The sequence below is a fragment of the Chaetodon trifascialis genome, chromosome 10 (genome assembly GCF_039877785.1).
Source record: "Chaetodon trifascialis isolate fChaTrf1 chromosome 10, fChaTrf1.hap1, whole genome shotgun sequence".
NCBI lineage: Eukaryota > Metazoa > Chordata > Actinopteri > Chaetodontiformes > Chaetodontidae > Chaetodon > Chaetodon trifascialis.
In genome coordinates, this window is record NC_092065.1 from 7168951 (window position 1) to 7185810 (window position 16860).

At 40.6% G+C, this 16860-nt stretch overlaps 1 protein-coding gene across 2 annotated transcripts; it reads left to right on the forward strand.

Annotated features, from left to right (window-relative positions):
- The first annotated feature begins 4294 nt into the window (after positions 1-4294).
- LOC139338126 (overexpressed in colon carcinoma 1 protein) lies at positions 4295-16388 on the forward strand. 2 transcript variants are annotated; one of them, XM_070973061.1, is made up of 6 exons: positions 4295-4695; positions 10123-10147; positions 11117-11152; positions 11524-11603; positions 12443-12473; positions 12603-16388. In XM_070973061.1, exons 1-5 carry the CDS (start codon positions 4365-4367, stop codon positions 12445-12447), a joined length of 477 nt encoding a protein of 158 aa, XP_070829162.1. In that variant the 5' UTR covers positions 4295-4364; the 3' UTR covers positions 12448-12473; positions 12603-16388. The 2 variants fall into 2 exon arrangements, with proteins under 2 accessions (XP_070829162.1, XP_070829161.1); XM_070973060.1 differs by lacking the exons at positions 12443-12473; positions 12603-16388 and having other exon boundaries at positions 4428-4695; positions 11524-11949.
- The last annotated feature ends 472 nt before the right edge of the window (positions 16389-16860 follow it).

Consider the following 16860-nt stretch of genomic DNA (forward strand, 5'->3'; position numbering starts at 1 on the left):
GTGACTCTTAATTATCCTTAGGTGTGAGTGTGAATGTGAATGGTTGTCTGTCTTTGTATGTTGCCCTGCAATTGACTGGCGACCGGTCCAGGGTGTACCCCACCTCTCGCCCATTGACAGCTGGGATAGGCTCCAGCCCCCCCACAGCCCCGAAAAGGGATAGTCGGGTATAGAAAATGGATGGACTTTTACTTGTAATAGAGCATTTCTGCATGGTGGTATCGCTACCTTTACCTAAGTAAAACATCTGAGTGCATATAATAATATTTCCCTCTGAAATGCAGTGGAGTACACACATAAAGTAGATTTATAATTAGGACCATGTAATTTTATGCAGACTAATGTTTTAGGACTGTAACTGCAGCTACTTTAATCATTGATTAAATACATTGATTAAATTTTATATGCTAAATTTTCCAGGGCCAAATGCAAAAATTCAAATTATTGTTATGTAGTTTCAGTCCATGAACCTGGAAAGCAGCAAATACTCATATTTGAGAACCGAGATATTTTTTCTTAATAAATGACATACATGATTCATTTTAATTTAACAATCAATCAATTAATGGACTTGATTGTTTCAGCACTACATCCATTTATGTTGGTTTTCTATGGGACGTCAAGCATGAGGCATACATATATTTGAGGCATTTAGATGCATAGAACTACCAACAGGGCCTGTTGAGCTCTGGGTTCCTTTGTAGATATGATCATTAAAATGTCTGTCATAAGGCAACCATCTGGAAACTGTTTTGGGCAAAATAAATGGATGCACAGTAGCTGAGAAGTACCATACGACTTTTAAAATCAAATCTTCTCACTAAGTCCTACAAGTAGTCATCAAGCCATCATCACCATCTTGTTTTGTCTTGGTCATAATTGCCAAATTACTGGCAGAACATGTGACGTCCTGAATACTGTTGGTGATACTGGCTCTCTAATTACTTTACACTTCCTGCAGAGGCCGCACACATCCGGGGAAAAAATCTTTTCCTTGACTGATTCCTTCCTGGAAAGTGAGTCACCGTGCTGTTGTGCTCTCCAAATGTCAGATACCCTAATCAGCCACGTTCTCTAATGTTACATTATTCATTTCCCTTTTACTTTCATGTAGAGGAGAGAGTGCGCCCTGTGAAAAACACACGGTTACATCAGTTGGACCTCCGCTTTTCCAAAAAACAAAATATGTACCATTAAAGTCCAGCACTGCATGTCCTCCTGTGTAATAATTAAATTACAGTGTAAAGATGGGAAGCTCAATCTTGATTTGAGTCTACTTCCAATCTACAACAGAACACAAATTTGACTGTTTCATTTGGACTGATCCAATTTGCTATAAATAGGTGACCTTTATGGCACTGACTGGCAATTTCTAGTCACTTCATTTATATACTAAAATATATATAGGCTTTGGTGTAAAAGCAAAATAGTCTGTTGACATCAGATTATTGTAAAGTTACCTCCAATTTTTGGAAATTAGCTACCTTCATCCATCCATCCATTATCTATACCGCCTATCCCTTTCGGGGTTGCGGGAGGCTGGAGCCTATCCCAGCTACAATGGGCGAGAGGCGGGGTACACCCGATTGCAGGGCCACATGCAAAGACAGACAAACATTCACACTCACACTCACATTATTCAATTTAGAGTCATCAATTAACCTAATGAGCATGTTTTTGGTCTGTGGGAGGAAGCCGGAGTACCCGGAGAGAACCCACGCATGCACGGGAAGAACATGCAAACTTCACACAGAAAGGCCCCGCCTGACCCGGGGATCGAACCGGCAACCTTCTTGCTGTGAGGCACCCGCACTACCTGCTGCGCCACCGTGCAGCCCAGCTACCTTCATGAATGGATTAAAAATAGTTTGTGTAATGTTCGAATAGGTATGCTTCAGGGTGTATTTTTCTTGGAAAAGAGTGACATTTTTGAGGGCTGACTTCTGTTTACGGATGTATAAATTCATGACTTTTGATCGGTAATTTGAAAAATAAATACACAAGTCAGGCAAAACAACAGGTGCCTGAATACAAAGAATAATACAGGGAATTCATGTCCTAGGAATTAAAAGTGATAACAGTGATAACACATTGTGAAGCACTAGCCTACACACCGGAGTGAAGCGAGATGTTGCCACATCTATTTTGAGAACAGAATTACACCTTGTTGTTAGGGAGATAACTTTCTAAACTCATGATAAAGAAACCCTCGAAAGCAGATTCAATGCAAGACATCGAAATTGTCTCAGTAATATTACTTGATCCAAGACATTTTAGGTCTCAATAATAGTCTAATTAACTTGCTAATAAAAGGTCAAGTCTCGTTGTGTCTTGATAATGTAGGCAAGCCGTGACAAGCAGCACGTCCTCGTCAAGCAGGAGCACATTCTTTCCTCCCCAGTGGGCTTGTGTTGTTTAATTGGTTAAGTTGAGGCTCCGAATTAGACATGGCATTTCACTACCGACTTTGATAATTAATTAAGATTGCTCACTCGGCTAAGTCTGGGCTATAAAAGGAGATGCTTGATGTCAGTGGAACTAACCTGGACTTAACAAAGCAGTGATTCAGCTGACCAAGGAAGCAAACTCTCAGGAGAAAGTGAACAAGAGTTTGAGTGGCAGAGCCTTTGACTGGAACAGGACGTTATACAAGCACATGAAAGTACCCTTTCTTACAAGTCAATTACCCTTTGTAAAATGTAGAAGTACCCTATGTGGGAAAAAATGTACCTTCAAAGCTAGCAGCTCTGTGAGGTTCTAATTAGTCAAAGCTATGCTTTGAGCTAAATGCTATTACTGTATATAGGCACGCTAACATGTCCACAAAGATAAAGCAAGCATGTTTGTGTTCAGCAGTTACAATGGTTACAATGTTCACCATCTTAATTTAGCATGCTAAAGTGCAAACACCTATCAAGTAGCACTAAACACAAGCACGATGATGGTAATGTCATTAGCTTTGCAGGGATTTATTCATAAACCAAAGAAACTAACCAACTAATTCAAATTTTGACCTGATGATGGTGTGAGATGAAAAGTTAAGGGACTACAGTCATTGTTGAGAAAACCAAGTTCACAGAGAAACGCCTGGACATAATGGCGTTTAAAATGCATGAGTAGAGAATAAGTTGGAGATGACGGACAGCAGCCTTCTTAACTTTGGTGCCACACAGCCTCTGCTGTTACTAGGCTACAAACAGCTGGTTACTCTGCTGAGTGACAGCCTGTCACACCTCCGTTCAGTCTCCTGCTCTCTGTAGTCACTTCTGCTGTGTTTTAATGCAGCTGAATTCACAGTATAGTGCTTCTCATTGATATCTTTGTCTGCTCCCGCCGTCATACAACAGAGCGAGTTTGAAACAGTTCTTTAATTGCAGCCCTTAAACTCTAAATGTTCCCAAGCTGCTGCGCTGCAGTGATAAAAGTCCTTATTCTCGTGACGTTGTCTGTGCAAAATCAACCAAAAATCCAGTTTAGTGACACAAGCTCTGTTGCGTGCTCAGCTACATTACTATTTAAAATGAATCATACATGTAAAGTTCTACAAATTGTTGTACAAAAGTGTAAAAACATCAGTTCACTGTTTTATGGTTGATTACGTGCCATGCTGTTTCTTGGCTCTCAGCAGTTACCAGCCAACCTGCAGATACTCCAGGAAGTCACTGCACGTGGCCAATAAAAAGTCTGGCACATAACCCCCATAAAACCTCAGAACTGTCATTTTTAAACTAAACAACTGAGGTGGAACGTGTTGATTAGTGAGGCGCAGAGGAGCAGGTAGGTGGATTGTGTTACCTTCTGACAGAGCCTGGCTGGTTGTTTCACCGTTTCCAGTATTTGTGATAAGCTAAGCTAACTGGCTGCTAGTTAGCTTACCTTTGAACAAGCTAATATATCTGTCATATAACTGATGGATATGAGACTGGTATTGATCTCCTCATCTAACTCTCTGCAAGGAAGCAAATAAGCATTTTACCTAATGACCCCCAGGGTTTCATGAAAAGACTGTTCAAGGCTTTTTAAGCGTCTTGCTCTCATTGCTCGTCATCAGCTCAAACAAGTGGGATGTGTGTTTGTGTCCCACCGACAGAAAGAGCATGAATAAAGGTCCTCTATGTTTCAGCACACAAAGACAATTTGAGGATTTTACAGGATGTCACATCCACAGACTGATATATTGATGCCCCTTAAACGTATTTCATTTTTTTCCGCCTTTATATAAAAAGGGAGCTCCCAATTGGTTGAGTCTCACCCCACCCTCCGCCTACTTTCCCCTGGTTTCCCAGGCAACCATGTTAGGGTGGAGGAAAAGAGCAAATCATGTGAGGCCATAGCATCTCTCTCCCTTCTCTCTCCTGGTGTGTATGTGTGTGTGTGTGTGTGTGTGTGTGTGTATAAAAGCCTCTCTCTCCATGCTTTCACTTCACTCTCAGCTCACCATTGCATTGCAGAGAGGAGCAGGGCTGACGAGGGGCACGACTAAAGGAGATCCCCGTGTTACAGTGGGAGACATTTCTTTGACCTTCACTCTTTTTCCTCTCTTCCTCACTTTCTCCCACTCTGCCAATGTGTTTTGGGGTTCCCTCCTTTCCTCCTCCCTCTTCTCCTTAAGCGTGTCCGCTCTGCTTGGACGGTGGCTGCATCGATGCAAAATGGGTTGTGGCAATTCCTCAGCCACCAGCACCTCAGGAGGGGGTGAGTGTTTTTAAGGAAAATGTGTGTGTGTGTGTGTGTGTGTGTGTGTGTGTGTGTGTGTGTGTGTGTGTGTGTGTGTGTGTGTGTGTGTGTGTGTGTGTGTGTGTGTGTGTGTGTATAATAATGGGTGAGTGTTTGAGGGAGAGAGTTGTCACTGTATCAGCACCAAGGAGGGAGGGTGTTTTGAATGTAAATGAAGTGTGGCAGGGTTACCCTTGCATTCAGTGTTTGTCCTCAGATGTGTGTGGGGGCATTATCTGCGTGTGTTGGTGTAGGTGGTCTCAGTGTCTTGATTTCATTCACATATAAATAAACAGCTGTATATTGTAATGTATGTCTCTGTTGTCTCGGTCTTAAAATGTCTGTAAAAATCCCCTCACTACGTTCATCAGTTTGCAGCGTACTGGCTCCCGCTTTCTATTCTGTGTATATGTGTGTGAACATGCATGTGTACTGTATGTGTGCAGTGGTTTCCTAAAGCTCTGGGTGGTGGGTCGATCATGAAGGGTCTCCCATATTCTAGTATAAGACACCAGAGTACTAGCCTCAGGGATTTATTGCTTTGAAAATGATGACACTGATACTGTAATTACAGCGTTACTGTCTACACTAACATAAAAGCGTATTCTTCATAGGTCACCTGTGTTTTTTTTAATGTGTTTCCTTTCTCTTGGTGTGTTTGTGCTGGTTTCCATGGATTTCATGGATGAAAGGCAAGCAGTTTCAGTGACATTTACCCGTCTTTGTCTCCCCACTTGACTGATGCTGGTAGTGCCTGTAAGCAGGCAGCTCTGAAATACTCCATCAATGGCCAGGTTTCATTCATAAAGCCTGGAGGACTCATTTGAATGGTTTTACTGATGGTCGTCCAGAAATCCTGCTTTATTGTGGCTTGTCCTCAAATAACTCATCTCTCTCAGTTGATTTAGGCTCATTCAGCACCGGTTTTAAATTATACTGAGCAAATCTCTGGGCACCACAGTCAAATTGAGGTAATAATTAGATTGAAGTATCTGCAGGATTACCTCACCACCAGTGCCCATTAAAGCAGTATGGTTTGTGCTTGTGTACGTGTGTGCGCTTGCAGGTGCCTAATCAGTGCTCGCCAGGCATATTAACAGAGCCACAGACAGCTACTGGGAAATGCGACCTGGTGTTATGTTTTGCTTTAAATATGATCTGCTTCAAGGTTAAACTAAACTGCCTGCAAACAACATCTCTGCAGTGTCTGAGTTTGTTGTAAATGTCACTTGCTTGCCTATGAAGGAAAGCTGTGTTCATTTCTGTGCAGCAGGTCTTATTCATTTTTCTTCTTCTTAGAGGTCAGTGTTCAGCACAATGTCAAGGACGTGTGACATCCTGTCACTTTGACAAATGTGGACTCATGGCTTATTTGTCCGTGCCAGCTGACACGGGGCCAGAGTGAAAGGACACTGTTTCCTGTTATTTTCTTATGACAGAAGCTCCTCCTGCTTCTATTTTATATTATTTTAATCTAGGATGTAAAATTGTGCCACTACACATTCATGTTTAATGTTTAAGTGCTTTCTTGGTCACAACATTTTTACCCCACATGTTTAGCGCTCATAAGCCGTATATAAAATTAAGTGTTTTTAACACATTATACAGTAATGTATAGTACCAGTCAAAACTTCGGACATACCTTCTCATTCAATGTTTTTTCTTTATTTTTATGACTTTCTACTTTGTAGATTAATACTGAAGACATCAAAACTATCAGATACAGATACTGAACTGTAGATTAAGCAAAAACCACCTTTTGCTTTGATGACAGATTTACACACTATTGGTCTCCACCAGCTTCGTGAGATAGACACTGAGAATGCTTTTCCAGTAGTCTTGAAGGAGTTCTATAGTATATATGTATATATTCTGAGCACTTGTTGGCTGCTTTTCCTTCACTCAGGAGTCCCACTCATCCCAAACCATCCCAATTGGATTCAGGTCAGGTGATTGTGGAGACCAGGTCATCTGGTACTACACTCCATCACTCGCCTTCTTGGTAAAATAGCCCTTTCATAGCCTGGGTCACTGCCCTGTTGAAAAACCAATGATGGTCCCAGGAAGCACAGACCGGATGAGATGACATGTCGCTGCAGAATGATGTGGACGGCCTGCTGGTTAAGTGTGCATTGAATTTTGAATAAATTGCCAAGAGTGTCACAAGCAACGCACCCCCACCATCGCACCTCCCCCTGCATACTTCGGTGTGGGAGCCACACATGCAGACACCTTCTCTGCATCTCACAAAGATGAAGCGGCTGAGACCTAAAATGTCAACTTTGGACACATCAGACCAAAGGACAGATTTCCTTTGGTCTAATGTCCAGTCCTTCAAGTCAAGTCAAATTTACTTATAAAACACATTTAAAAACCACCTACGTTGACCAAAGTGCTGTACGGACCAAAGCAGGTAATTAAAATCACAAATATGAGAAACCCTGACATACACATCAAAGCATAGGCACACATAAACAACACATGGGCATAAGAACAAGACAAAAATCAGGCACATCAGGATTGAAACATCAGTGATGAAAGGTAAGTTTGAGTCTGGATTTAAAAGAGTCGGAGGAGGGAGCATATCTGAGAGGAAGGGGCATGCTGTTACACAGTCTAGGGGCTGCAACAGCAAGGGAAGTCAGAGGTCTGGGATACAGGAGTCCATTTATGGTTTTGTAAAATACCAACTGATTCCTGATTTTACAGTAATTCAACCACGAAAGCCTGATTCACACAGTCTCCGAACAGTTGATGTTCAGATGTTTCTGCTACTTGAACTCTGAAGCATTTATGTGCACTCTGATCTGAGGTGCTTCTTTGATGATTTCTGGCACTGGTAACTGTAACGAACTCAGCAGAGGTAACTCCTGGTCTTCTTTCCTTGGTGGACCTCATGAGAGTTCATCAAAGCATCTGATGGTTTTTGTGACTGTCTAAAGATGGACTGTCATTTCTCTTGATTTAGTTGAGTGGTTCTTGCCATAATTGCCACAATCTTAGCATTTACTGTTTACCAAGAATCTCTCTGCACAGCAATCAATTGTCTCAAATGCATTGAGATGACAAGAAATTCCACTTATTAACTTTTAACAGGGCCCGCCTGATGACTGAAAACCATTCCAGGTGACTACCTCATGAAGCTGGTTGCAATAATATCAATAGTGTGCAAAGCTGTCATCAAGGCAAACAGTGGCTACGTTGAAGAAGCTAAAAGAGAAAATGTTTTTGTTTACTAAATGATCCCATCTGTGTTACTTCATAGTTCTTATGTCTCCAGTACTGAAAATGATGTTAAAAAAAATACAACAAACACATAAAAAAAACGCTTTTAGCAGATGTAAGCGTAATGTGTTGAAAATTTAACTCCTGCTGGTTGTGTATAAACACATAATAGATGACAAAATAGTAAAAAACTGTTGCAATAACATAAAACACTGTATGTCTTCAGATAAAAAAGTATACTTACAAATACTATATTAATAAACACTTATGCACAACTACATTATAGGGTGTTATAAACCATGTATCAAATGCTTGTCTAGTGCTTAAAAATGCTATATATAAAGTGGCTAATAAAGCACTATAATATAGTTGTAAGCAGATGACAGTGTTTATCAATGTATTTGACAAAATTTTTAACTCCTCCTGTGGGCACCCATAAGTGGAGGCTGCAATTTCAAGCTCTGTTTGTACCAAACTGAAATGACTGCATCCATGCACTCTGTATCACATTGCTCATCCCTGGTCTTATGCACCCATGTGCACCCTTGGATATGAATGAGCTTTTGTCAGGCTGCTGAATAGACCCCTGTGTCATGTCAGCAGACTCAAACATTTGCTGTGGAAAAACCCTTGATTGCTTTTACAGGATGCAATTCATTGGTTTTCTGTGTAATGTAATTTCTCCAGTTTTCTTCTGTTACATCTTATCCTTGGAACAACCTCTTAAAGGCACATTTTTACAATGAAAAAATGGAGTGAAGAAGCAAGTAGTAGGAAGAAAGAAGGATTGAATCAAGGTTTTTGTTCCCCTGCTGTTCTAAATCTAATACTGTACGTTCAAGCAGGAAGTTAGATTATCCTCCCCCCGAATGCATTATGATCTCATTTCAATTCAAATCAAGTTCTGTGGACTGCCTGTGGTTCAGCAAAGAATGAGCTGTTGTCAGACCATAAAAGAGACAAACAGCACTGGGATGACCATCACGGGTGTCATTTAGAATTGAGGCACTTTACACTGTATGTCAGTTTACAACATGACCTCTGTAAAAAAGCCAACTGTTTAGAGGTGGTGAGTAGCCTATATAATGAAAACCATTATTGTGGATACACAGCAAACTTAAGTGCTCAAATGAACTTGGTAAAAGTGTCAATACCCCAAAGATATTACACTGATGTATAAAATGTGTAAAAAACTCTGATGAGAATCTTATTGGTAATTCTATTGTGTCACTGTTTGTGTTTGGTGCTCTTTTATGTATTTCCTTGTTGAGTTTTGCGCATTTTGAAGGTCGGTCTAGGGACGAGCGTTGCAAACATTGGCTAGAAATGCTGTGGTATGTGGAATTGGCTAATGTTATGCACTTGTGCCCGTAAAGATAAACATCAAATAATAAATTTTAAAAAAAAATTAAAAAAAATGGAAATGTTGTCCTTGGGCAATCATCAGAAGGCACGCATACATCCATGGAATTTTTGTTTTGCAAGTAGTGTGTAATCATAATCTGCACAAAAAGATGAACAATGCAAAAGAAATTTCATTTCCAATTTGTCTTTTATTCTACAAACATGACATATTTGGACCACAAATGGTTTTCCTCATGTAAAAACAGGTAATATTTTACCCAAGGAAGACCATTTGTGGTTGAAATTTTGCTGGGTACAACATCATTATCTGACCGATGGGTAGTTTAAATTGGAATCATGCGCTGTATTTTACTTTATTTCAAAATAACTAAAAGCTACAGAAATCATAAAATTTTGTGGAGTAACATATAAAATATTTCCCTCTGAAATGCAGTAGAGGAAAAATAAAGCAGACTTGAATACCTATGTAAATGTATTTACTTCCCACATTTAAGTCTACACATGCTGTCTCAATCTCTAGTCACTCCAGTTCAAATTCCAGTTTAAGGAGTGTTACCAGTGTCATCTTAAGTGTTAGGCATTAAACTAATTGATTTATGTGATGTTCTGAAATAGTGAGCAAGGAGCTGTTAGGTAAGTCAGATAAGTGGTGTGTCAAAGTGCGATGTGTTATAGTGTGGTGGTTAAATCCCATGGCTGTTGAATGATGGGCCTTTGAAAGAAACTATTGTCTGGATTGTAAACACAGTGGGATTAATCCCTAAATACTTTTCACAATGATGATGAATTAAAATTAGTCTTTTCATCTGTTTTAAGGGCCAGCAGAAGTCTCCAAAGATGTGTAAGTACACCAGTCATTTTCTAACTTCTAGCTTCATATGTCCTTACACAGTACAGGTAACAAAAGAGCTTTATATCTACCCATGCAGTATTCCTGAAGTATTTGTGTTGTGGCAATTATTTCCACACTGGAAACTGCACTGATGTTGGCTTTTCTTTTGTTTAACCTCTCCTTTTGCCAATAATGTGTTTCTTTTGGCTTTAGAAAAACTGTCATGTTTACAGGTTGTCCTTTGACATCTACAGCTTAGTGAGGGACAGCATTTCCAAAGCATTTCTTGGAAGCAGTGGGTGTGTGCACGTGTTTATGTACTGCACATATATGTCTTTGTGTGTGTGTGTGTGTGTGTGTGTGTGTGTGTGTGTGTGTGTGTGTGTGTGCGCGCGCGTGCGTGCCTGCGTGTGCATGTGTGCTCCTTGATAACCATCTGAGCCTCCAGCACAGGACCCGTGAGAGCTGACAACAGCACACTACTGACTCACCAAAGCTAATCACAGCTTCCAAGGACTGCACCACACAGCAAAATATCACACACGCACAAACCTACACACACAAGCAAAACACAAACACATACACGCACTTACTTAGGCCACGTTTGGGGAAATAACATGGACTTACATTAATTTCCTGATGACCTAACACTAACCACAACCACCGATCCAAAGTCAGCTGTTTTCCTGGTCTGGTCTGGTCTTAACTCAGAAAAATGTCCCTGAAAGCAGCCAAAGTCATACCAAGCGGGAAAGAAAAAGACAACTGAGGTCACTGGAAGATGGTTATTCAGCAGCATCATTCCGCACAAACAAAAAGTTTCTCTGAACTTCCAAAAGGGAATCAGCAATAATCCCTCTGCAGCTGCGTGGTTGCTCCCCCACAGTCCAATGTTTGCTGCTTCTCATTAGTTTGTACGTTCTTATGTCCTCTGTGCTCATAAGAGCTGACCTGACCTGTGCTTCTTCTCTTAATCAGGACAGAAGATCCTTTGGCAGAAGATGAGAAAAGAAGGTATTTTGCTAATTGTCTCAAAATCATTTAAATTCTATTTTTCTGGTGCTGCTGGATGTTACATAATCAACACACATTTGTAGTGTGTAATTAAAAAATACTGGTCTGTGCTTTGTAGCGTCTACATTACGGAACGACAATATAAATAAGTCTTTTGCTTTGAAGATGTTTTGACATGTCACAATAGGAAAAGCACAGGTGCAGATAATAAAATTAAAGATGGCTGAATTCCATTTAGTTGGCTCATTGTTAACGCTATTAGTAACACTAGTAGTATGTCACCTAAAGTCTAAAATTTCTCCATAAATATTCGACATTATTCTAAATTACCATCATTATTTTTCTCCTACGTTGTTCTCCTCTCCTTTCAGGAACTATGGTGGCGTATATGTAGGTCTACCTGCAGACCTGACCACTGTGGCTGCTAGTCAGTCCAAGTCCACACGTAAAGGTAAACATCTACAACACTGTACTGTCTGTCCTGTCTTCTGGAAAACAAGCATCTCTCCATAGAAAATTAAGGACACTGTTGATGTGTTTAGCTGTAGGTTATATTAAGATGTACCTCTGACACTGATGAAGTGGCTCAGGGCGTAGAGGAAAATTATCCCTAGTGGCTGAGCCACCACCCCATGAAACCATATGCCTGTCTTACAGCATGTCGGGTTTTCTTTGACCTTTATTTTGACTGAATTTTAATGAGAAGCATTTCCTTTGTTATTACAGTTTGATAATCATAGATATGAAGATAAATAAGAATCATTTATGTGGACAAATTTTGGCAAATTGGGACAATATTCACAGCAAAATAATTCGTATTTCCCTATTGTACATAACTGTTCCTATAAAAAGTTATTCCTCTGTGTTGTATGTTCATGATTTCCAGATCATTCTCTCCTTCTAATACAGTGTGCAATGGCAGTGATTTAAGTGACCACTGTTGATATAAACTGTGACACATACTGTGACCAGTATGAAGATTAAGTTGCAGTAAACAAACTTCTACCTTTATGTTGTATTTTGCAGTCCTGAAAGCTATCTTCTTGTCATGTTTGTCCTTGTGCTCATCAAAGTTAAATGTAATAATCAACCGATTCATTTTTGTGTCCTCTGTCTCAACAAATATTGACTCCTTTTAACGTGGAGGTCTCAGTTCAAACTGCTGAGTAGAGAGTGTGGGTGTTTTTTGTTTTTTTTGTGAAGCACTGACATTGAGAGAGACAAAAACTAGAAATTTGTTCAAAAAATATCTTAGAAATTTCACTGATTCTGTTTTCCCTCATTTTGCAGACTAGTCGCCACTGGAGGGAACACAACACAGGTGCTCTAAACAAGGCTGTTTCTTTATCTCTTAACTTGCTCTTCTGTATTTTTTCTCTTAAAGTGAACAGAAGCTGGTACAAAGACTCACATGAAAGCCAATTACTGTAAATGTGCTTTGTCTCAACAGGGGTCTGCATACTCATTCACCTAGAGAAACTCGCATTAACAAGCAGACGGCATGTAAGTGCTCCGATTCTGGCTCACCACACACGGAATAAAGACTCAGGCTTTAGCACTCTCATTGAGCAGGGATGTGGACAGCTTGCCGGGGCTCAGAGGACACTGCCTCATGGAGCCATGGGTGGCGCAGTGATGCAGGGATGCACAGTGGAGGTCTGCATAAGACATCCATCATCACCTTTCACTTTGCAGAAAAAAAAAAAAGATTGGCATCAAAGCAGACATGCACCCACCCTGGGAATGGCAGCGGTGGGCGGCGGCGGCGGGCATTGTGACAGCCATCTCGGCTCCACGGTCACAGCACTGGAGCGTTCTCTTTCTTTCTCAGGAGGAGACAGGGGACCAAGCCAACTCACTCACTGACTGTCTGGGACTCACACACATTCCCAATTGCCCTCTGCAATAATAATCACTGCTCAGTTATTTCTCCGAGACGGCATCAATGATTCATTGAGTGGCAGAGTTAGGGAGACAGAGAAATCTGAGTTTCACAGAAAGCAGCAAACACATTCCTGTTAATTCGTCACATAACATCTCAGTGTTATCAAAAATAGCATTGCTTTCAATCAGGGGGCTGCTGCAGCAACAGAAGAGTGTGAAAATGACACCGACTTTAACCATGGGTCTAAATGCTAATAACAACTGTGAGATGAGTCAAGAGTGTTTTAGTCTATGTCCCAAAATGTCCTGGGTGCGTCAACCAGGTTGTACCTGGTGTTGTCACCCAACTTGTGCCCCAGACTGATTATGTAACATCAGCATATGACTCATGATACATAGAGGATCTCTGTCTCTCTCACTCATGCTCTCTCTGCAGCATGTTTTTTCTCCCTGAAGAGCTCTGACTCTAGTAATTCTGGGTAATTCACACAGCTCTGTCTCAGAATTGTTTGTTAATATCTTGCAATATAAATGCAGTCTAACGCGTAACAGCCGAAAAAGAAAAACATGATATCAAATTATATTCAGTTGCGAAAAATTGTGAACAAAGGAAACATACTAAGGGACTGAAGTGGTGATTTTTGTTTTCTCCTCCCTTGTTTGCTGACAGTGTATTCACGTTGCTGTGTAACACCTGCGCTGATTTCATTACAATCTAATTTATGCATTATGTATCACACTTTATTGTGAATGTCGTTCTTCTGTATGTGATCTTCGAAGGATAGCTGGTGCTATTGTGGATTTTTCTTGAAAGACTAAAACCAACAAAATTTTGCCATCACAAGGTCAGTCATTTGGAAATACTGAATCTTTCAGCCACATCTTGTGGCCTTCTGTAGCTGATGGAGTGCTTCAGCTGTCATGGAGATTAAGGACACATAATACCATGTAATTATTTTTTTTTTTTTTTGGCTCATACATATTTTAATCAAACTGCTATTTCAAACAGTCATCTCTCAATACTTTCTGACTTCTCTACCGCATCTGTGGTGCTCAGCCCGAAGACCATTTGTTCCTACTGAAGATGCAAATCTATATGAAAACAGCTCACAAATATATGATTTAATTAATTAAAATGTAATTAAAATAATTTCATTTTTTTTAAAAAAGCTCCACTGATTTCCTAAAACAGCAGAGCACCGTGGTTTGAAACAGGTTTGAATAGCACATTTGCTAGGGACTATTTTCAGCTGCAGATTAATACGTATTTAGTACTCTCGTGAGCATTTACAGCAGCAGATCTACAGTCTACAGCTCGTCATAATTAAGGAAACTGTCACCCAGTACAAGAGTGTGGCTCATTGGTATGCTCTTAATAATTTTTAAACAACAGTGGAGGTCTATGGTACAGAGAAATAAGACACATCAGGCTTTGGTTATATTATGTCCATATATTTTTTTTTGCATCAGTGAATCATTGTTTTTTTGAGATTTGTTTCACAATATGAAAAAAGGGAAATACCACCAGCCTTATCTTTTAACAAAAAAATCTCAACAATCATCACAGTGTCCCCAGGAGAAAAAAACCAAAACATTACAGCTGGGCAGTCATTAGGGGCCAACGTCATTTGTCAGCCAGGCTCTTGACAGTTCTTTTTCTAATGAATGTACAATATCCTCCACTCACCAGGACCCTAGAGGAGGCTGGAAATAGGCCAACTTTAAACACTTGAGATTCAAGAGATGTTCTTTCCGCACTACACAAAATGCTGTATATGCCTGAGTGTGTAGCCTCGACTGACCAGTCACACAAAAATAGAGACTTATTTCACCACGCCTGAACACAAGGTTGCTGTTTACCATTTGTGAGTTTTCTTCAGAGTGACGCCCACCAGCCACAAAGCTGTGTTGCTGGTTAGCAGTCACGTTGATACCAAGGGATTTCATGTAATGTCTTTTAATTGCAAGCCATTTGTCAGTTCACAATGTTGCCGTGTTTACACTGTTCACCCGTGGTAGAGGCAGAATATACTGCATATACAAAGAGCTGCTTTATGTGCTGTGCAGTTTAAAGCATATTCTAACAAAAAAAAAAAAAAAAAAAGACGGTGTGCCTACGGCATCACAGGACAGATTTGATCAGAAACCCACCTGAGACATTATATTTTTGGTGTCCCTTTTCCTTGATGTCTACATTCCCTGCCTGCTGCTGCCTCAGCTTCTCTGCGTGAGTCCCTACCGGAGGCCTTTGGCTTTGACAGCGTGTTGTGCCGCCTGTCTCTCCCTCTTTTATCAGCCCCTCTTTGCCCTTTATGGTTGTTCCTCCTGTATATGATGAATGTCATTGCCTTTGCCCTATTCATTTAGTCTAACAGGGACAAGAGGGCAGAATGTGGATGAATAACACAATCTGAAATAAAGCCCTCTACATTAAAATGCCGCTTTGGCCCATTGTGGGATAGCTGTAAAAAGCTGTACAGCACAGCATGTAGTTCGAATGTAGCAGGGGTGGGGTGTGCTTAGAGAAGTCATGTATGTTGTAAAGGAGGAGTTTGACATTTGGGGGAATACATTTATTTGCTTTCCGCAGAGTTATGACAAGACTGATACCACTTTCATGTACCCTAAATATGAATCTAGCCATCAATTGCTTAGCTTAGCACAAGTACTGGGGAAACAGGTAGCCTGCTTTGTCCAAAGGTAACAAAACCCATTTACCAGCAACAAAGTATGAAAATGACAAATAGTTTCAGGGGGTCTTTATGCTGAACTAAGATAACCAGCTGGCTATATGTTTGTATTTAGCAAACAGACGTGAGACTGGTATAAATCTAACTCAGGGTACAAAAGCAAATATGCACATTTATCCAAAATGTCAAACTTTTCCTTTAATGTTTGGAAACATAAGATCCTTCAGGTTTTGACCACTTGAGTTCAAAGCAGCTGTGAATTGTTTTAATTTCTTACATGCTATATTCACACCCTGGTAAAGCCCTGGAGTGGTCATTAAACACACCAGTGTCTCTTCAAGCTGATGACCGCCCTGTATGATTAAAGAGGTAATGACTACAGTGATCAGGTTGTTCAATGATGATTCACACTGAAAATCATATTTTACAGGCTATTTTCTCACTCTCATGTTCTGCCTGTCTTTCATCAACACATACTCTTCATCTTTCACACACAAATTACCCACTCATCCTAAGTGTCCATGCACTCTTTCCCAGACATAGTCAAATCACCTCCATCAATGATGCTGACATAAGAAAAAAAAAAAACACAACTCTGTGAAACTCATCCACGATCATCCGATTCAATTATTTCTGATTAAAGACTTTTATATCGTCGCGCACAGCTGTGGTTATTGATTGTGGTCCTTGTTGAAATGTATCTTCCTTTTGTAATCAATAAGCCTGAGACTTGAAGGATTACATGTGTGTGACAGACTGCCTGACAAAATCAAGTGAGGGCTGCTGAAGAGAACATTTGTCACTATTGAACTGAGGGTCTTTGTGCCATCCACCTGCAACATGATCAATCACAGCTCCATCTCGGTAATTGACTGCGCTGGGAGTGCATGGAGGAGAGGGGAGGAGGAGCAGGAGGTGGTGGGAAGATAGTAACTCTGTCCCGTCTCTCATTGCACAGTGGCAGTTTGAGCCCCCCCAGTGATCCCACATCATATTGTGCTGTGCAATAACTAAGGACTGAAAAGTATAAGCTGCTCATGCCACACTGAGCAGTATGAAACAGAGCTTCACTAATAAGTCACCAAGGGACAAAGAGCTGGAGAGACTGGACTCATATCACCACAACCATACCAC

What these genes read in the sequence shown, in the direction of transcription:
- LOC139338126 (XM_070973061.1), top strand. Translation starts at nt 4,365, where the DNA reads ATGTGTGTGTGTGTGTGTGTGTGTGTGTGTATAAAAGCCTCTCTCTCC. An exon ending in CACCAGCACCTCAGGAGGGG is followed by an intron (nt 4,696 to 10,122) that starts GTGAGTGTTTTT and finishes ATCTGTTTTAAG; the next exon opens with GGCCAGCAGAAGTCTCCAAA. An exon ending in GCAGAAGATGAGAAAAGAAG is followed by an intron (nt 11,153 to 11,523) that starts GTATTTTGCTAA and finishes CTCTCCTTTCAG; the next exon opens with GAACTATGGTGGCGTATATG.